The sequence below is a fragment of the Gymnoscopelus braueri genome (assembly GCF_963280865.1).
Source record: "Gymnoscopelus braueri genome assembly, chromosome: 10".
Classification (NCBI taxonomy): Eukaryota; Metazoa; Chordata; class Actinopteri; order Myctophiformes; family Myctophidae; genus Gymnoscopelus; species Gymnoscopelus braueri.
Window position 1 is genome coordinate 4,340,258 of NC_137611.1, and position 21,388 is coordinate 4,361,645.

General features: G+C 42.8%; 1 protein-coding gene across 2 annotated transcripts in view; it reads right to left on the bottom strand.

Moving 5' to 3' along the window:
• Nucleotides 1-264: 264 nt before the first annotated feature.
• klhl20 (kelch-like family member 20) overlaps nt 265-21,388 on the bottom strand; it is a 35,679-nt gene continuing 14,555 nt past the window's right edge. For both annotated transcript variants that reach the window (XM_080441086.1, XM_080441085.1), the window contains 9 exons: nt 20,607-20,765; nt 16,844-16,938; nt 15,962-16,077; nt 14,113-14,296; nt 13,300-13,443; nt 12,670-12,803; nt 7,017-7,225; nt 4,243-4,349; nt 265-3,627 (listed from right to left, as the gene is read on the bottom strand). In XM_080441086.1, the coding sequence (XP_080297212.1) occupies nt 3,543-3,627; nt 4,243-4,349; nt 7,017-7,225; nt 12,670-12,803; nt 13,300-13,443; nt 14,113-14,296; nt 15,962-16,077; nt 16,844-16,938; nt 20,607-20,765 (1,233 nt within the window). In that variant the 3' untranslated portion in view covers nt 265-3,542. The remainder of the gene's footprint in view (nt 3,628-4,242; nt 4,350-7,016; nt 7,226-12,669; nt 12,804-13,299; nt 13,444-14,112; nt 14,297-15,961; nt 16,078-16,843; nt 16,939-20,606; nt 20,766-21,388) is intronic.

The following is a 21,388-nucleotide window of genomic DNA, read 5'->3' on the forward strand; positions in this document are numbered from 1 at the left end:
CAAAGTACAGCAGAAACCGTCACTGATCTTTAGTTTATCAGCATTAGGTCGGGGGAGGACCGCATCAACAAGAGAACCGCTGTGAGAATTGAACAATCTCTTCCGTTCTTCTTCAACCCATTAAGACCGGGAACGCATCTGTGTAACCACTTAGAACCATTATTTTATACTTTGGCTATTCAAAAATAGCAGATATACAAGCTCATAGCGCGCTATGAGCTTGTATATCTGCTATTTTTGGAAAAATCGTGAAAATGTGTGCAAAATCTTTGAATATATATATTTTTTAAAGCCAACATTTGAACTCAAATCTTTACTTCTGGGGGGGGGGGGTCCCTGGAACAACTAATTTTGAGATGGGGGTCCGCAGCCAAATACATATCATTTTGGGGGCCCTTGACATGAAACAGTTTGAGAACCACTGGTTATAGCAACATACTTTTTTTTTTTTTTTTAACTGTTAGGATTTAAAAGACATTTGTAGAATCCCCCAGAAGCAAAGATTTGAGTCACTCACAAATGTTCAAAAATCTTAAAAAATAGCAGATATACAAGCTCATAGCACGGCCCTGGTATAAAACCTCGTCACTGTTGCGTCCTTTAGATTTTAAAAAATGTCAGTCAATTCTGTTCAATTTGCCTTAAATATGTTGAGAAACGCTGTGCTGATTTTTTCCATAAGAGCCTGAGTGCACGTCTTCACATTCGCAGAATACAGGTGAATTTAGTTTGTTACAAGTACAATAGAAATACGTTTAAAAATTAATAACCGAGGTGAATTTGTTTCAGAATCAGTCTGAAAATCATCATTGTCAGCAGTCATATTTGTTTTCTGTGGCTGTCTCTGTGTGTGTCAATGCCTCTGTCTGTAGCGGTACCACTGCGCGGCGACAACGTGCGCTGTCCTATGCCCTTCAGAGCAGGTGTAGTGTTTGTATTGTGTCCCGTCTCCCTCACAAGGTCAAAGAGGAATAAAAGTTCAAGTGGTTAACATCTAAAACGACAGAGATGCGTTCCCGGTCTTAATGGGTCAAACCAAGTGGGTAAAACATGCATTTGTTGTACTCTGTAGTTGGAAGCGCCACAATGTCTTGTCTTGTTGTGTGACAAGAGCCATGTCTCCTGGGGTGGACGTCTGGTCAAGGCAGTCAGACCCGGTGCAGAGCAGCTAGTAACACGTGGCAGTTATGGCAAAATTGATTGAATTCACTTCCGACAAGAATTAAAGACGATTTTTTTTCTATACAATAGAAATCTATCAGGAGAACCAACAGGCATGTCAAAGCAGATAAGCGTAAGAAAAGCGATGTTAGTTCAGGCTCAGCTCACCAAAATGTCTGCTGATAAAAAATATTTTGTCATCATCCTCTTAAACGGGGCCTCGTTCTTATCAGTGACACGCCTTTCAAAATGTCTCACATTTATTTATAAAGGCCTTGTTTTTCCATCTTCAGCCCCTACAGTGGCCATTCCTGCATTTTAGAACCCATATTTGTTGCCATGCCTTAATTTATTTCAATGTATTAACTTCACTTGAAGTCAAATTGAATTGTAACCTCAACGTTAACGCTTGAAGACACCAGACCCCCTTAACCGAGAACAGCAGATCTACACGTGTAGATCGTCTATTCCCCGTGCATGAAAGTATAACTCAGGCTTAAAGGGATATTTCACCCCCAAAACAACCGTTTTTTTCTATCTATTACACACCTCATGGAGACTTGAATTCATGGAGATTTTTTTTTTTTGTTGCATTCCTAAGCCAATAATTTGATGAGCAGCGGAGGCGGCTCCGGTAGGAGACACAAAGTGTCAACTTTAAGTCTCCTACCGGAGACATTAGCATCTTTCCGCCGATCATCAAATTATTGGCTTAGGAATAAGACAAAAACTAAAAACCCTCTACACCTATAGCCTCTTTGGCTATAGGTGTAGGTCTAAAGTTCTCCTCAGAAAAGGGATGCTATAGGGTACCTAACCACCCTACCAGTTACGCGAAGAGCAGCCCATTTTTCCCATGTATAAGGTCCTCCACCAGTGGTTTGGCAACAACCTCAAATAGGTCCATCTGGGTGGTTGACACTCCAAACACTTCTTTGAATGAATACTGTGTCTCTTTGAATGAATACTGTGTCTCTTTGAACTCTCCATTCCGATTGGCTATGAGCCCATCTGGAGCACGCAGCTGGATGGTGGTGTTGCTGATCACTTCGATGCAGCATTCCTCAGCTTGCAAAAATCAAAGGGCGAACGCGTACAGTACACCCCGACGGGATCTTTCTGGGTGGTTAAGGTAAAAAAATAAAAAATCATATCTCACAAAGATTTGGCGGACCCCTCTGTAGTAACTCTGAGGACCCCCTGTTGAAGACCCGCTGTTCTAAACAGTACTATTTTTGAAAAAGATTTTTGAAAACTCTCCATGAATTCAAGGCTTCATATTGTGTGTGTAATTGATAGAAAATAAGTCAGGTTTTGGGTGAACTATCCCTTTTTAAGTGCAGCAGCGGAGTCTTTCATCTTTCTAACAGGGGGGAAGGAAGTGTTGCCAAAGATTTTCACTTCCTCCTCATCCTCCTCTTCCTCCTAGTGGGACTGGGTTGGTCAGAGTGGTTCCTTCTCTCTCTCCCCCCGGTGGTCAGAGTAAAGTACAGCACAGTACTACTCACGCTACACAACTTAATGCGGCACAGAGAGAACCAATGACCACCGATGAAGACGCAGCACTCGGCCCCCCAACGATGAGACGGAACTTTGAAGAAGGCTCATGGAGTCGTCATTCCCAGCATTTTCAGAAGGCCTCATCACCGATTCAAACTTGTGTGAACGTGTTCCGATAGGTCAGCCTTTGTAGTACAAATACCGCTGAATCTCCACACGTTTTGCCCATTTCACCTTTCAGGTTCATTTGAGGCCGATGCGCAACGCGTTAAAAAGGAGAATTCCGGCTCTTAGCGTTGTTTCTTACCTTTAGCCGATGTAATGATATCCTAGAACAAGTGGTACAGTAGAACATTTAGCCATTTAGCGCAAGGACCATCTTTCACGTTTTTAGCTGCGGTGGGACTGGGGATGGAGTTATGAAAATGTTCTACCACTCGTTCTCGTATATAATAACATCAGATAAAAGGTATGAAAAAGGCTAGTCCGGAATTCTCCTTAAATTGTGTGTGTTTGGGGAGGGGAGGGGGGGCACAAGGACACTCAAAGAGGATAGCATCCTTAGTGTTAGTACATTTCATAAATAAAGCCAAACGGTGGCCTTGTCACTGGAGACGACATGGGTTCTTCATTTGCTGGTCAAAGTTCATGGCTGGGAGAGGGTGGGGGAGGGGGGGGGGGGTGAGATGTCAACAGTCAATGCAAGTCTCTCCTTCGTTCCATCTTTCCACACATCTCCCTTTCCCCTCAACTCCCCTCAACGCTTTCATGATAATATGACAAAATGTGTGTCTGTTGGAGGCACGGGGGGTGAATGAGCGGAGGCATCCATTCTAGTGTAGAGGGTAGAGAGAGGGGGGGGGGGGGGGGGGAGGGAGGGGTCACCATATGTGGGATTCACAGTGAGTCATTTTAATGACGCCCACCCCTCCTCCCAGACGCCGGTAGTTCATTCCTCCGTAAAGCCTGCAGAAAGACACAGAGACACAGTGAAGAATGTGAATGTTTGACAACTTCATTATTTTAACAGTTTTATGTACTTGAACTTAATTTAACAACTAGATGGGACGAGCAGTAAAGTGCACACACACACACACTAAGAAAGGGAAATGGCGCTATAGTATCTAGAAGGGCATCACACAAATATAACAAATAAAGAAAGCTTGAACAGTTCAATGGCCACTGCCTCCAACTAATTGGACATTGTATTGATTTTGTAGCCTTTTTGTTTTCTTTTTTTTTACAAAGTTTTATCCCACGTCTTTTGTAACAAATGTTTTCACCCTGTGCCAATCGCCTAAGCTGTAATTCTGGGCGCTACTCTCCCTCTGCCAGCCTGGGGAGAGCCCCGAACTTGAGCTCATGCCTCCTTCAATGCATGAGGAGTGAGCAGCTTCTTATCACCTGACAGGGTGGGGAGGTTCCCCAGTAGGACGTAGCCTGTTGAAGGAACGCGTTATTCCAACCAGTTCCTCATCAGGCGCCCCGGCTGACCAGGGGGAGGCAGTATAGAGGCAGTACTACCGACTGCGCCACCGTGCCCCACCCCTTTTTGTCTTATTTATAGAGTTCCATACATACCTCCAGGTGTTGGCGTCCGGGTCGTATACTTCTATGGTTTTGAGATACGTGGTCCCGTCGAAACCTCCCACGGCCATCAGCTGACCGTTCACTACGGCTAGACCCACCTGGACGGACACACACACACACACACACACACACACACACACACACACACACACACACACAGCACATTGGCCTTCTTTCACCAACAAATCTGTGTTTAACCCATTGAGACCTGAAGCCGATTCTACATGTCTCCTAAATCCCAACAGTTTTCTGAAAAACCTATGTTTCTATATCAGTGGTGCTCAATCTTTTTCATGTCAAGGACCCCCAAAATTATATGTATTTGGCCGCAGACCCCAGTCAAAATATCTTGTTCCAGGGACCCCCAGAAGCAAAGATTTGAGTTAAAAATGTTCACTTTAAAAATATATATATTCAAAGATTTGCACACATTTTCACGATTTTTCAAAAATAGCAGATCTACAAGCTCGTAGCGCGGCACTCGGTGCCGCGCTATGAGCTTGTATATCTGCTATTTTTGAATAGCCCAAAGTAAAAAAAAAAAAGAATAATGCTTTTTAGCTAAAATCTAAAAATGACACAGTTCCAGGTCTTAACTCATTGACTGCCAGAGTTAAAACCTCGTTCATAGCAGCCCTTGCCAGCGATTTTCGTGTTTTTTTGTTTCGTTATTTTGTTATTTAATTCACATCTAGAAAGTCTACCTTGACACTTGAAACGTTTTGATCGTTCCACCACCAGAGAGCAGCACATACCAAGCTTGATCGCCTCTCGATCACACTCGCCCCCTCCCAGACCCACTCACACAGTGAAACACATGAACCGGAAGTGAAATGTCTCAGATTCTGTTATCCGCGAAAATTACTTTGTGATACCCAACGGGGATGACTGTTCGTCACCCAGACCATAGATTATAGGAGGGGAGGTCTCCGATCGCTTTTCATAGCGTGTGAAAAACCGTTTGTTTCCCTATTATGGTCGAAAATGACTGGGGGGAAAAATGTAAAACCGAAAACGGAACCCAAGTCATGGAACCGGATGCAGTGGTGGTTGAAGTAAGTGGAACCCGAAACTTAGCCTGATTCATAACAGAATAGCGTGATCAGAGCATAAAGATCAATAAAGACGTTAGATCGCATTAATGCGATCCTGGCGGCCAAGCGCGCTATTTATTAGATCGCGTTAATGCGATAATGGCGGCCAATGAGTTAATGGGTTAAGAATCTCAGCATCCCCATTCTGGGGAGGAACATTTCACCAAGAACAGCCGACCTAAAAGCTCACAACGTGTCGCGTTGTGAGCTTTTAGATCGGCTGTTTTTTGGCAAATAGATTTGGTGTGGATCGGGAAATACTGCGCACCGAGTACAGTGCGACTCAGGTCCGTTTGACTAAATAGAATAGACGGTTTAAGTGTTTTAAACCCTCCGTATGAACATGTTATGCCACATTTTGTAATTCATCAATATGTTCTAATCAAATTTGTTCTTAGTCAATGGAAAAAAAACTGTAGAATTGCCTCAGACCACACAGAAATCATATTAATAGTACACCGTGTGCTAAATACGTGCATCATTAGTAATTTGGCCATAATAACAATAACTTTATAATAACAGTGGGGTGACCTGAATGTTATGGGCACATACTGTACACTATGGGCACAATGCTCTTATCAGTGAGTCCCGGGTTTGCTTCCCAGCCGGCCAGAACATTTGCTTAAAGTCATTGCCTTACTATGTCTCTCTCAGCATTTCCTGTCTCTCTCCAATGTCACTGACACGTGATTTGGGACCGCACTGGGGATTGGGGGAAACCACGCCCCCCCGGAGCCGATCTACAAGCTCACAATGCGTCGCGTCGCAAGGCATTGTGAGCTTGCAGATCGGCTATTTTCAGAGCGCAACACCCAAGTGCAATAAAATGACTATAAAATGAAAGTACATAAAATGACTTGTCTTTTAGTTCTACTGGATCTGTTCTCCACTAGTCCCTCACTAACATTTTAGTCTAGATTTTATTTTTATCAACGAAATTGTCGATAAAAATAAACTTAGTTTTAGTCATCATAGCTTAGTTTTTATTTAGTTTTGGTCAGTGAAAAAAGGTAGTCGACCAACATTTTGTCATAGGTTAAAGGTATCATGACATTCATTTTCACTTTTTTTTATTTTCAATGTTTTATTTGGGGTTTTATGACCTCAATTACACCCAAAAAACCTGAACACTGAACATTCAGTGGGTTTTCTGTGGTCTGGGGTTTTCTGAATAATTAGGCTGAAAAGTAATCTGAGCTTGGCCCTTCGACAGTGAGGTCACAGTCGATTAATCCCGCCCACTCTCCTCCTCGCCCCTCCCCTCCCCTATCCTTTCCTTTGGGGGGGGCGGAGCAGAAGCGATGATTGACAGGCAAAATCCCTCACCAGCGACACCCGCAGGCAAAGATTTCTTTTTTCATTGCAGTTGAAAAGGCTTTAGAAATGTGAGAGATAAACACCTGCCATGGATCACTGGAATGGAATTTTCACTTAAAACTTTTTGTACACTTTTGAAGGACCAGGACAAAGACTTTGAATGTGGTGTAAACATGAATGTCATTAAACCTTTAAGTCGACGAAATCGACGCTGTTGTCGGAGGAGCAGAATATTTTTTTCTGGCCCGTGTCTTTCAGCAGACAGACTGGGCCAGAGCTCCATTGCCTGGGCCGTGACCCAAGTGGCCCCCCCAAAACAGACTCTTCGCTTCTGACGACGGCAGTACTACTCACCCCACTCCGCCTGGAGGTCATGGCCACTACGGGCGACCACTGGTTGGTCCTGGGGTTGTATCTCTCCGCGCTGCTCAGCTCCGTGGTGTCGTCCCGGCCCCCCACCGAGTAGATCATGTCCTGGTAGACGGCACAGCCCAGGTGCTTCCTCCTGGTGCCCATGGGGGACACCGTGTGCCAGCGGTTCTCTTGAGGGTTGTAGCGTTCCACTGGCACACGCACAGAGAGAGACAGAATAGAAAGATGAATTCAAACCGCACGCCTACAGGGGATACAGTGTGCCGGTAAGCAGTGGTGCACTGCGGTACCACAGTGTGTGTCACCTGTCGTGATGCACGGGCCGACCCGCAGGTCCCGCAGGCGGGTTATAGATTACGACGCAATTATGGCGGGGCGGGCGAAGCGGGTCAAACCCACAGAAGAAAAAACACTGGGCAAGACCTAGCCGGTTGAGTGTCTAAACCAGGGGTCTTCAACGTTTTCAGGCCAAGGACCCCCTAGCTGAGAGAGAGATGAAGCAGGGACCCCCTCTATATTGTATTGGAATTGTGTTACAGATTAAAAAAAGAAATTAAAACTTGGTCTGCTCTTTTTTTCCCTCTACACCTATACCTCTTTGCCAAAAATAGGCGATCTACAAGCTCACAACGCCTCGCGCTGCGAGGCGTTGTGAGCTTGTAGATCGGCTATTTTTGGCTAAAGTTCTCCTCAGAAATGGGATGCTATGCTATCATATCACACAAAGATTTGGCGGCCCCCCTGTAGTAGCTCTGAGGACCCCCTAGGGGTCCCGGACCCCCTGTTGAAGACCCCTGGTCTAAGAAGAAGAAGAACCGGAATTGGGCGGAAGTACCGCCTAAGGAAATGAACGTTGACGTTGAAAAAAATCCGTTTTACGTTCTCTGTGACTGAAACAAGTGTTGTGATTGGTCGAAAAAGGTCGCTTCCGGGGGAAATACGTGCGACGGAAGTCCTGCCCCCTATAGACACTCTCTGCATGAGGTCGTGACCAGGCTTTTCTCTTAGCAGATGTAGTGATGTGTCGTTCATGATCGACTCGTTCAAAAGAACTGGTTCATTTGCCGTGAACGAGCTCGTTCACTTTCTGAAACTCTTACGTTTGACGCACGACGTAAAAGAAACGCTCCCGCGATGGTGTTTTACACACATTATAAAACATACATTAACCACTAGTGTTGTCAAAAATATCGATATATCGATAAATATCGATAATTATAAAATAAAAACGGTTCAATATGAATTCCCCGTGGTATCGATCTATCGATACTCCGTTTGTTATAACGATACTCCGTTTGTACCTCTGCCGTTGGTGAAGAAAACACTTGCGCAACAGCGCCAGCCGGGGCCAGTAGTAAACACACACACACACACACACACACACGGCGCAGCCTGACTGGAACGCAATGCATGCAGGCTGCAGCCCCTCCCCTCTCCACTCTGTCTCTCTAGCCATGTGAGTGTGCTACTGTTGCTGAGCTGCTCTGGTGCGAGTATAAAGTTAATGGTGTACGAGTCGCTTTTCTATTCTTAAAATGGCATGTGCAGATGCAGATGCAGGACCTTCGCTGCCCGTTTTAATTGACAAAAAGAACGCCAGAAGTGTAGTTTGGAACTACTTCGGATTCGAACCCGATGCACACGGACAGCCAAAGGACACGAGCAAACCGAGGTGCAAGCGATGCAAACGCATTGTGCCGAGCAAGGGAGCCAACACGAGCAACCTTGCATCACACCTCCAGGACAAACACAAAGACCTATACAAGGAGTTCAGAGAGGTTTGTACCATAAATGAGTCACTAAAATCGGCCCGCGAGGCCAGTAAACGTGTTTGTTGTTGTTAGTGATAGCGATGATGGCTAAAGCTAACTGCAGTGCATATCCGTTCTAGAGAGAGGATACGGAAACGATTCTCAGTTTGCGTGTGTGTGGGTGGGGTAGTGGAATTGAACAGAAATAGTTTGAGTAGGCGTGCCTTAGACCGGATGCATTAGTTATCATATCAATAGAAACCCTCAAACCAATGCAGGAGTAGACTGGTAAAAAAGAAACGAACAACTTAGATGATGTTGTGTGAGTCTGACACACACTACTTTTGTATACTTTGGTTTATTTTAAGATTAATTGATAAGATACGTTATTATAAAGGCCATTGAAAGAGAATAACTTAAAGGGATATTTCACTTTCAAATAAAATAAACATTAAAAATAAATATTTTTAAAAAATGAAAAAAGTTATGGCAAAATCACGGCCCCCTCACACATTAGTAGGACACTCTAATGCGTGAGGGGGCCGTGATTTTTTCCATTACTTTTTTCATTTATTTTTAATATATTTTTTAAATGTTTATTTTATTTGAAAGTGAAATATCCCTTTAAATGCTGTAACCTGCTCCTGCTAAGCACAAATCTAATCATTTATTTTTTACCACCATAGTCAACTAACTGCTTCATCATGGTTTCTATTCATATCAACCAATGCTGTTGTGTGAGACACACACAACAGCATCTAAGTTATTCTATTTGAATCAGGCATTCAATATAAGTTATAACTTTGTTATCTTATCAAATTAATCTCCTAAGAAATAAATCAAAGAAAGTACATACACAAATAAAGTATTGTAGGTAAGCACAATAGCACATCACTACTTTAGTTTAATGTATACTTACTTTGTTTTTCATTCAAGATTAATTGATAAGAAGATAGATAATAGTATTAAATAGTTAGTTTTTTATAAAAGCCTGATTAAAAGCAAAAAACAGTTTTTATAAAACTTCTAAAGATAGATTGTTATATTTCTTTCAGCGCAAGAGAGATGCTGAGCTTCAATCTGAAACTCAACGTGCAGCCAGTCACTGTCCACTGGCACAGCCGAGTGTTGGAGAGACCTGGGATCGACAAAAAAAGTATGATGAAGACTCGCAAGAGGCCAAGAAGATCAACAGAGCTGTAGCGACTTACATTTGCATGGACCAGGTCCCTATTTACACTGTAGAGAAGCCTGGGTTCAAACAGCTTCTTCGGCAGTTAAACAATAAATATTCCCTTCCATCACGTAATTATTTCATGGACACTGAAATCCCAGCCCTGTACAATGAAATAAAAAATACTGTCACAGACAGTTTTGTGGGGAATCGCTTCTTCTCCTGCACCACTGACCTGTGGACCAGCAGGGCCAACTCCTGTTTCATGGCAGTAACTATACAGTTCATAACAGAGTCCTGGAAGATGAAGAGCTGGTGTCTGGGCTGTGCTGGGATGCACTCGGATCACACAGGGGACAGCTTGAAGGAGGCATTGGAGGAGATGGTACACGAAACATGGAAGCTGGACATGTCAGATATGGCCGGTATTACTACTGATAATGCCTCAAACAATAAGAAGGCATTTGCCTCCTTCACATGGGTTCCCTGTTTTGGCCACAACCTCCACCTTGCCGTGGGCAGGGGCCTGAATGTAGGCCGTGTGCCTGAAGTACTGTCGAGATTAAGAAAGACTGTTTCTGCGTTCAGCAGGTCTCCAAAGATGTATCGAAACTTAAAGACAAAACAATTACCTCTGAACCTAAAAGAGCACAAATTGATCCACGATGAGCCCACACGCTGGGACTCAACATACCAAATGGTAAACAGATACTTAGAGCAGCAGCAAGCAGTCTGTGCCGTTCTAGCCGAGGACCGGAAGAAATGGCACCTCATGCCCAGAGACACGGACATTGTAGCTCTTCAGTATGTGCAGGAGGTATTGAGCCCCCTCAGTGGTTACACTGATGCACTTAGTGGTGAAAAACATACCACACTCTCCTCTGTCCTTCCCCTATGTTGGAAAATATTCAAAAATTTGACAGTTGAGGAAAGTGACAGCAACCTAAAACGTCAAATTAAAGAAGCTATTGGAGGGGATCTCAAACAAAGATATGAGAACCAGAGTCTGCAGCTACTACTGAACACAGCCACGTTTCTTGACCCAAGGTTCAAGGACAGTTTTGTTACTATGAAAGAAGAGGTAAAACAAAGTCTTGGCAATTCAGTAGAAACAGCACAACCTCCTCCAGAACCAGAAGCCCCACAGCCAGCAAAGAAAAAGAAAACGGATCTGAAGGGACTGCTATTCAGCATACAGGGGGAAAAAAAGAGTCAAAATGTCGAAGACGAGGAGGAAGCTGCTGTAGGACTCACAAAAGAGTTCATGATATATGACAGAATCTGTGAAGAAAAAACAAAGGACCCACTCGAATGGTGGGGAGAAAACGACAAATTGTTACCTCACCTTGCCCACTTTGCCAAAAAGTATTTGTGTATCTCTGCTTCAAGTGTAGCATCAGAGCGTGTATTTAGTACATCAGGGCTCATTGTCAGTCCAAGAAGGGCACGACTTACAGAGGAGCACATTGACATGTTGGTGTTCCTAGCAAAAAATCTGAGAGGGCCAGAGGAAGAAAAGAATAAGATGATAAACCTACCTAGCTAAGCTAGCTACAGAGAAGTTTTTGTACTTCTTAAGCAATAAGCAGTTGCACTGTTTCCCTTTTCCTTGTTTTTTTTTTTTCAATTTCAGTAAAATGTGTTTCTAGTGCTGCCAAGTGCCTTAACTACCTTTTGAATGTGTTTGAATTGTTTCACACAGTTGATCATTTGTTGTAGTAGTACAGTACTATTGCTCTTGACTGTTTTGTGCTGCCTTTATTTCTACTTGAAATGCCTGCCGTGCCTTTAAATGTGTCACTCAGGCTTATTATTTTTTTTATTTGAGCATTGTTACTGATTGCACCTCTTTTAATTGATTTGTTGTATTTGTACTAAGCACTAACTAGACTCAGACTGTCTAAAATGTGAAAATGCACTACCTCCTAGGGCTCCTAGTTCCTATGACCGTTTTGTGCTGCCTTTATTTTGACTTGAAATGCCTGCTTTTTAATGTGTGTCACAGGCTTATTTTTTATTTTTTTATTAATTTGGGCATTGTTACTGATTGCACCAGACTGTCTAAAATGTGAAAATGCACTACCTCCTAGTTCCTAGTTTTTCTTTAAATAAAAAGAAAACATTTTGCACTCTGAATTCCTGTGGTTGCGTGGTATCGAATATCGTATCGAATATCGTATCGAATATCGTATCGAATATCGTATCGAATATCGTATCGTATCGAATTGTATCGTACAATTCTTTTTGTATTGAATTGTATTGAATTGTATCGTATCGTATCGAATATTGATATTTTTCAAAATATCGATATCGAAGTTAGAAATCCAGTATCGTGACAACACTATTAACCACTTTAGCCCTATTTCATACATAGGCTATTTGAAAATAGCCGATCTACAGGCTCACAACGCGTCGCGATGCGACGCGTTGTGAGCTTGTAGATCGGCTATTTTCAAATATGTTAGTACTTTAAGTATATTTTGATGCCAATACTTTTGTACTTTTACTCGAGTACATTTTGAACACTAGAAAATAGCGCTACTGAACGAGAATGTGAACGAATCATTTGATCGAATCATTGCCGTGAACAAAATCGTTTTCGTTCACTGAAATGAACCTTTTTCCCCACCACTATAGCAGATGAGTGAAGGCCTGTGAACCAGGCTACTGTACACCAACCCAAAACCCCCTGTTCCAATAAGTGGCTTACCTGTGTTCAGCGGTGACGTCCCATCTGATCCCCCCACGGCGTAGAGGAAGCCCCCCAGGACAGCCACCGCGACCCCCAGTCTCCTGGTGCTCATCGAGGCCACGCGGGTCCACTTGTTCTCCTTGGGGTCGTACCTGGAGCGCGCGCACACACACACACACACACACACACACACACACACACACACACACGAGTGTACCACTAAATAAACACAAGACCAATTTCAAGACCCACTACTTTATTAATGCTAAATAAATTCAGCCCTATGTACATTTTGCTCACCAGCTATATATACATTTTATACATTTGAAAACGTGTGAAATGGGACATTCTGCATAATGAGTACGTTCTACTTTTGGTACTTTAAGTACATTTTGATACCAATACTTTTGTACTTTTACTCAAGTAAAATTTAGAATTCCGGAATTTTACTTTTACTTAACGGAGCATTTCCACATTGCAGTATTGATACTTTTACTTTGAAGTACTTTTTCCACCACTGCTAATAACTACAGTGATCTAATAACATAGGGATGATGTTCAGGTAGCCCCCCCCCCCTCCCCTCCCCTGAGACAGGCACGTATGTAAATACTGTAACCACACCCCAGCCTGAGTGTTGCTATGGTCACCTTTCCACAATGTTGAGACAGGAGACACCGTCCTGGCCCCCCACAGCATACAGGTAGCCCCCCAGGACGGCCACGCCCACACTGGTGCGACAGGTGCTGGTCGGGGCCACGTCGCTGCTCCACTGGTTGGTCTTGGGGTCGTATCTAAGACGGAACACAGACCAGAACAACAGTTTAATATGTGTCAACAAGTGTGGCAGAGCAGAGCAGATGGCTGCAGACGTAGAGCGATGAGAGAAAGCAAGGAGAGCAGATCAGAATACATAGAGCCACTGGGAAACCATAATAGTAAGTAATAACGGTTTTGCCTTTAATATGAAAAAAGTAATAATAGTGGGAATGATGGATCAATGACAACATTGCAAGTGTTCGCCTAGAGCAGAGGTAGTTCCGCAGACAAATACATTTTGGGGGGTCCTTGACATGAAAAAGTTTGAGAACCACTGATATTATAGCAACATAAGTTTCTTTTAAAAGCCGTTAGGATTTAGAAGACATTTGTAGAAATTTTAGCACACATTTTCACCCCCCAAAAAAAAATCAGATATACAAGCTTGTAGCACGGCACTTGGTGCCGTGCCATGAGCTTGTAGATCTGCTATTTTTGAATAGCCCAAAGTATAAAATAATGGTTATAGCTAAACATCAAAAATGACAGTATGCGTTTCCGGATTGAAGTCTGAGTTGATCTGCTGTGTGACCAATACAATTACAGACAGGAGGGGAAGGGAGGAAGAGAGAGAGAGAGAGAGAGAGGAGGTAAAGAAGGACAGAGGCTGAAAGGAAGTATATGAGAGTGAACCGATTCCAGACCTTTCCACAGAGTTGAGGTAGGAGGAGCCATCGTGACCTCCCACGGCATAGAGGAGGTCGTCCAGAACGCTGACGCCCACGCCACAGCGTCGCTTACTCATGGACGCCACCATGCGCCACTCGTTGGTCTGCGGGTCGTAGCGTTCCACGCTCGAGATGGCGTCGCCGCTGCACCAGCCACCGACTACAGGAGAGGGAGCAGTGCAGTGTTGATTACGTCGGCTAAAACTATAACGAAAAACGTTCGTCAACTACCTTTTTTCACTGACTCTGAAACTAAATAAAAACGAAGCTATGATGACTAAAACTAAGACTAAATATATTGACAATTTTGTCAACAAATAAAAACTAGACTAAAATGTTAGTGAGGGATCTAGTGGAGAAGAGATCCAGTAGAACTAAAAGACAAGTAATTGTATGTTTGGTTGTGCTTGGGTGTTGCAGATCTACAAGCTCACAACGCGTCGCACTGTGACGCGTTGTGAGCTTGTAGATCGGCTATTTTCAGCATGCAACCAAATGTAAAATCAGCCATTACGACGCCATCAAGGCACCGCCAACATAATTTTTGGCGACTAAATCAACTGTAGATTTAGTCAACTATAATCTTATGATATTTAGTCAACTAAAACTAGACAAAACATTTCATTTAAATTAAAATATGACTAAAACTAAATGGAATTGTATTCAAAAGACTATGACTAAAACGAAATCAAAATGTGCTGTCAAAATCAACACTGGAGCAGTGGGAAGAAAGAGGGATTAAGAATGAGTATACTAGATATTCCACTGAATAATGAGTATACTAGATATTCCACTGAATAATGAGTATACTAGATATTCCACTGAATAATGAGTATACTAGATATTCCACTGAATAATGAGTATACTAGATATTCCACTGAATAATGAGTATATTAGATATTCCACTGAATAATGAGTATACTAGATATTCCACTGAATAATGAGTATACTAGATATTCCACTGAATAATGAGTATACTAGATATTCCACTGAATAATGAGTATACTAAATATTCCACTGAATAATGAGTACGTATACTAGATATTCCACTGAATAATGAGTATACTAGATATTCCACTGAATAAGATTATAAACTGGTGAACCCACTATGAAGAGAAGAGCAATAGAGAGACGATAAGAGAGTAGGGGGTGCTGCCGTTCAAACTACTGTACTTGGGACAACAAGAGAGCTTTCAATCACTGATTAATAGTTCCTTCTGTAAATGCTCACGGGTCTCCATCATAGATATAAGACTTGTTTTAGTTTTTTTCCTCTCATTGAAAGGCATTGACCAGATGTCCTGCAGTGGTCAGGTTTGGCGAAAAGAAACAGTCGCATGCAAACGTACGCGAACAATAAAAGCGTGTGAGGGACGCCAAGCGCACCCCAGGTGCTCTTTGGTTTTTTGATTGAGTCCCTTAACTAGTTTGTTAACCTTGAAACTTTGTGTCAAGGTTGAAAGTGATTACGTTACATAACTAGTGCTGGATTAGGTTGCTCATCTTCCCAGCCTGTTGGGGCTTCTTGACAGCCAACGTCAGTGTATGTAGAGAACAGTAAGGACTAGCTGAATAATGGCTAGCTACCACTGCCCAAAGTGGCCAGCAGCACAGACCCACTCAATGGTCACAGCTGAACCTTTGGGCTGTGTTGGGTTTGATGGCTGTTGCCAATAAATCTAAAGTCCTGGAGATACCGACCTGCAAACAGAACCTCTCCACAGATACAGACCTGCAAACAGAACCTCTCCACAGATGCAGACCTGCAAACAGAACCTCTCCACAGATACAGACCTGCAAACAGAACCTCTCCACAGATACAGACCTGCAAACAGAACCTCTCCACAGCGAATGGGCTTCCGGGGCCGAGTCCTGGGGCCCTGCATCAGGGGCCTCTCCTGTGGCAACAGCAGGTAGTTCTTTGCTTCATCGACCAGGTCTCTAAAGACAATACACACAGTTACACACACACACACACACACACACACACACACACACACACACACACACACACACACAGTTTTGAAAAAACTTATGTTGCTTTATCAGTGGTTGTCAAACCTTTTCATGTCAAGGGCCCCCAAAATGATATGCATTTGGCCACGGACCCCCATCTAAAAATATTTTGTCCCAGGGACCCCCAGACCCGGATTTGAGTTTTTTTTCCCCAAAAATATATGTATTCAAAGATTTGCACAAATGTTCCAAGATTAGTCAAGAAATAGCAGATCTACAAGCTCGGTGCCACGCTATGAGCTTGTAGATCTGCTATTTTTGAATAGCCAACGTATCAAATAATGGTTATGGCTCAAATCTAAAAATGTCACAGATCCGTTCCCGGATTGAATGGGCTAACATACTCTACTCTATGGGGCGGCCATAGCTGAGTGGTTAGTGAGCCTGCCTAGGGAGCCAGAGGCCCTGGTTGCCCCAGGTACGATTCCAGGCCACGCCAGCATATGTGTCGATGAAATGAAATTTGTCCCTGAGAAAGACTCTTAACCCCTAATTGCTCACAGGCCCTCATTGGAAACAAGCCCGCAAGGACTTTCATGAACGTCCTGTTAAAAGGAATTATCCTTATACCATGCAGATTGGACTAAATCATTTTCATTCATTAAAAAAAGTTACAGTGGGGCTGACAAAATGTCAGCCCCACTGTAACAAGTATAAAACACACACACACACACACACTTATTGAACTCACCTGCATTCTTCGTCACTTTTAATGAGAGGATCTGAGCCCACGGTCCCCACCAGGAACTTGGGGCTGAGCAGAGGCAGGCGGACATGCTGTAAGACCTGCAAGTCACACAGAACAACACATGAGCCGTCACTATCAGGCTACACTGGTCGTCAACACAATTCAATTCAATTCAAAGGGCTTTATTGGCATGAGAAAACATACGTTTACATTGCCAAAGCAGAAAGCATAATACAGCAATACAACCAAAACAAAAAATATGTACATTTGAAAGTCAGAATCTTCAATAGATCAATTTCTATGTACCAAGATCACTGGGTGCAGGTATAGTGCAGGAATATACACAATGATTAGTCTTTAGGGTGGTTGTGTTCCGTTTGATATCCTTCTCCTATCACAGCAACTCACGAATCAACACACAGTACACATCGTTGCTGTCATATTTTAATCCATTAATTAACCCATTGAGGCCTGAGGTTCCTATTCTGCAAAATGTCTTAGGTTTTCTGTAAAACGTATGTTTCTATATCAGTGGTTTTCAAACTTTTTCATGTCAAGGACCCCCAAAATGATAGGAATTTGGCCGCGGACCCCCATCTCAAAATATTTTGGTTCCAGGGACCCCCAGAAGCAAAGATTTGAGTAAAAATGTTAGCTTTAAAAAAATATGTATTCAAAGATTTGCGCACATTTTCACGATTTTTCAAAAATAGCAGACCTACAAGCTCGTAGCGCGGCACTCGGTGCCGCGCTACGAGCTTGTAGATCTGCTATTTTTGAATAGCCAAAAATAATGCTTTTTAGCTCAAATCAAAAAGTAACACAGATGCGTTCCAGGTCTCAATGCATTAAGACGGGGAACACATCTGTGTCATTTTAAGATTTGAGCTGTTACCATTGTTTTATACTTTGTCTATAAAGACATAGCAGATCTACAAGCTGCGCTATGAGCTCTTAGATCTGCTTTTTAAGATATTTTTGGGGGCTTTTTCTGCCTTTATTAGGATAGTAGGCTGACAGGAAATGGGGAGAGATATGGGGGGGGGGGGACACACACACACAGCGAAGGTTGTCGGGAACGGGAGTCGAACCCGCGACACGCTGTCAAGCTGGATTACCAGCGTATGTGGTATGCGCCTGGACCGCTAGGCCAGCGGACGCCCCCCAGATCTGCTATTTTTGAATAGCGAAAGACATCTAAAATGACACAGATGTGTTCCCGGGTTGAACGGGTTAACTGTGTACTTGATCACACTTGTACTTGATTACAGTGTCACACAAAAGCATCAAAAGTAGCAGATCTACAAGGTCGAAACGCTGCGAGAAGCGATGCGTTTTGAGCTTGTGGATCTGCTACTTTTAAAAAAAAATTATCCTGAAAAGTAACAGTTTTGGACATATGAGGTTTCCACCCGACAGACGAAATATGACCCGTCACTCTCAGGGTTAGTCAGACTATCTCTTCCACAACCTTAGAACGCTACAGAGTTCAGAATTCAGCCCCGCAAAAGGTGAGAACAAGAAGATGCCCTCTGCTCTTCAGACCAGAAGGGAATTTGACCAGTCACGACAGTGTTAACAAAAATATATATTAAAAAATATATATGTATATATATATATATATATATATTTTTTTTTTTTACATGACTGCAAAGGCAAAGAATTGGAGTTTTTTTTGCTATATTACCAGACCGTGTAATGAGGCGATCTCCGTGAGGACGGGGATCACGGATAATATTCCATGATTTTTCAAAGGCACAGTACAATCGCTCGTTTTCGTTGGCAGCAGCGTCACACTATTACCCTATTACTCTGGCAGTTAACACATCCCTGCCAGAGGGTTTTTTTTTTTTTACTTCCCCCACTGCCATCATTGTTTTAACCTTATTTAACAATTTTTTAAGTAGTCACAAAATATTTTCCAAGATCACCGTCCTCACGGTGATCCCCTCATTACACACACACACACACACGTCTCGTAGAATCGTGGAAAAAATAATCCGATTGCGGTAATCCGTTCCATAATTGCAGCCAGTTGAAAATAGCATGTTTCACCCAAAAAAAAAGTACACAGGAGCCGAGATACAGGATTTTAAAGTAATAAGTTAACCAAGGAGTGAATGGAGCTAGAAATCTTTGGATCGCGATATCTCTGGTTCTGTGTGGATAAATCAAAAAAAAAAAATACTATACTCGTTGTTGGCAGTAAACGGGTGTATTTTTCAACAACGGTTATACTCGTGTTTGGCAGGTAATGTGTTAAAGAGTTAATTTAATATTACAACTTAAAAATAAATACACTTGTCAGGTAAAATTACCCATGAAACATTTCCACCAGTACCTTATCGGGGAGAATGTAATTAAAAAAATTATGGTTTTCAGCCACAATTTGTGTGAGGCAAGAGGGTAAACCAACAATGTGGTTTGATGTGTGTGCTTTATGCTCCTCAGCACCGTGGCATTTAATCAGGCTAGTTCAACAGATCTGCAGATAGCTCACTTATCTCCCCTTGGAGGATATGATGGGAAACCCTGGAAGCTGTGTACAGCCTCATTAACTCTTTTCAACCTGGTGTCTCTGTTTTGGCCACATATTACAGTCATAAACGTATATACACTTATACCTGTTAATATCTCATTCAACATGCGAATTCCAGGCGGTCCAAGTACGGAGGGCCAAACAAGGACTTTAAATCTTCTGTTCTTTTTTAGTATCTTATTCCAAACACGTTACTACCCTATTTTTGAGCGGTGCAACCGCTCCTATAAGTGGGTTTAGGACCCATCCGTGGCGAAAGTTTTTCTTTCCGTCGTGAAAATGTGTCTTTCGCTGTGACGCCATGCTGTGGAAAACACGGCCATTGGCTAAACTTCGCAGGACGTACTGTGATTGGCTAGCGAGACGCATGATGAAATTAACTTCAAACTTCGCAGACGCGCTGTGATTGGCTAGCGAGACGCAATAATGTAAAAAATGTCAGCACGTCACTTCGCAGGACGTGCTGTGATTGGCTACCGAGATGCATGATGAAATTAATAACTCATAAATAGCACCGCTCACTTCACACTAGGTGTGATTTTTATTATTTCATCTCTTTTTTTCCTGCATCCGTCCGGTGTTTCATACTGCGACACTGTAAAGGGTTGTCTTTGTCATAAATAAATCACAAATCGCAGATCTACGAGCTCACGTGTCGCATGGCGATGTGTTGCAAGGTTGTAGATCTGCATTTTTTTTTTGCAGCACACCACTATCGGACGACAAAGTCCATCCTTCTATAATTCTAGAAAGCTCTGTGGTGGGGTGGTGGTGAGGCCAACATCACTTCTGCCCTTCTGTCTCCTCAGTGGCTGGAGCAATTGATCTGAATTTGCAATATGCGAAATATGCGATGCGAAGCGCATATTATGCAATGCGCATATTATGCAATGCGGCCTTTTTGAAAAAACGTTACTCCCGCATAATTATGCGCCAATTTGCTGATTATGCAGTAAATTCTGCGATCGCATAATCACATTTTTCTGGAGGGTCTTTATAGCGAAGCCCGTTTTTCTGTCAGCTGTTTATTCGCGTTTTTTGTGTAAAAGAATGTCGCCATGGTTACGGCTGCTGCCCAGCTGTGGGATGGCCCCGCAAGCTATGGGACGAACTGGCCTCCCGGGTTGCCAGATCATGTGCGCATATCCCCCCCACGGGGTATGGACTAGAATGGTTAATAGAGGTGTTGGTAGTAGTGCACAGCATGTGGGATATTATTTGACTGACCTGTGGCAGTTGAGGCCTGCGTTCCTGGATGCTGTATTTGACCCAGGCCATCACGGCGTTGAACACCTGCTCCTCACTGCGCACGTTCAGCTCGTCACTGGAGATGATGTCTATCAGCTGATTGGCTGGCAGCAACATGAACTCCTCGCTCTCCATCACCTAGGAGACGCGGCCAAACACAGAAACCCGCCAGTCAAGTCGGTCAGGTAGCCCAGCGTTAACACATTGACTGCCATAGGGTTTTCTAGAACAGGCTTCCCCACTGCCAGACATCTTGACCATTCTGACTCATCTTTGAGGACACACAGAATATTTTGTGCTACGACTATGAACACATGGAATATCTCAAAACAAAGCTTAGAATCTCTTCTTTCATCTGAAAAAAAAAGTGAGTTGATAGCATGTTCCGTTCTTTAGTTCGAGGTAGTTGAATACAGCTTGGTTTTCACCAAAAACAGACCTTTTTGTTTAGAATCAGAGTTATGAGCGTTTTAGTAAGACACACTTTAGAGGCATAAAAACGATTTCAAAAGTGTTTGACATTTATTTTGCACCTTCATTGACATCAGTCATGTAAACAATACTTGTTTATATATATTTTTTTTAAATGCCTTTGATTGTACATTTATCACCGTTTCCAAAGTGCAAGCTTATTTCAGCTCATTTCAAACAACATTTTTCACTGTATTTTTTTTTTTCTCTAAATATTTTTTTTCCAAATAATAAATAATAATTAAAAGTTCAAAGTGCAACATCAATACATTCATCGAGAGCTTCCTTTT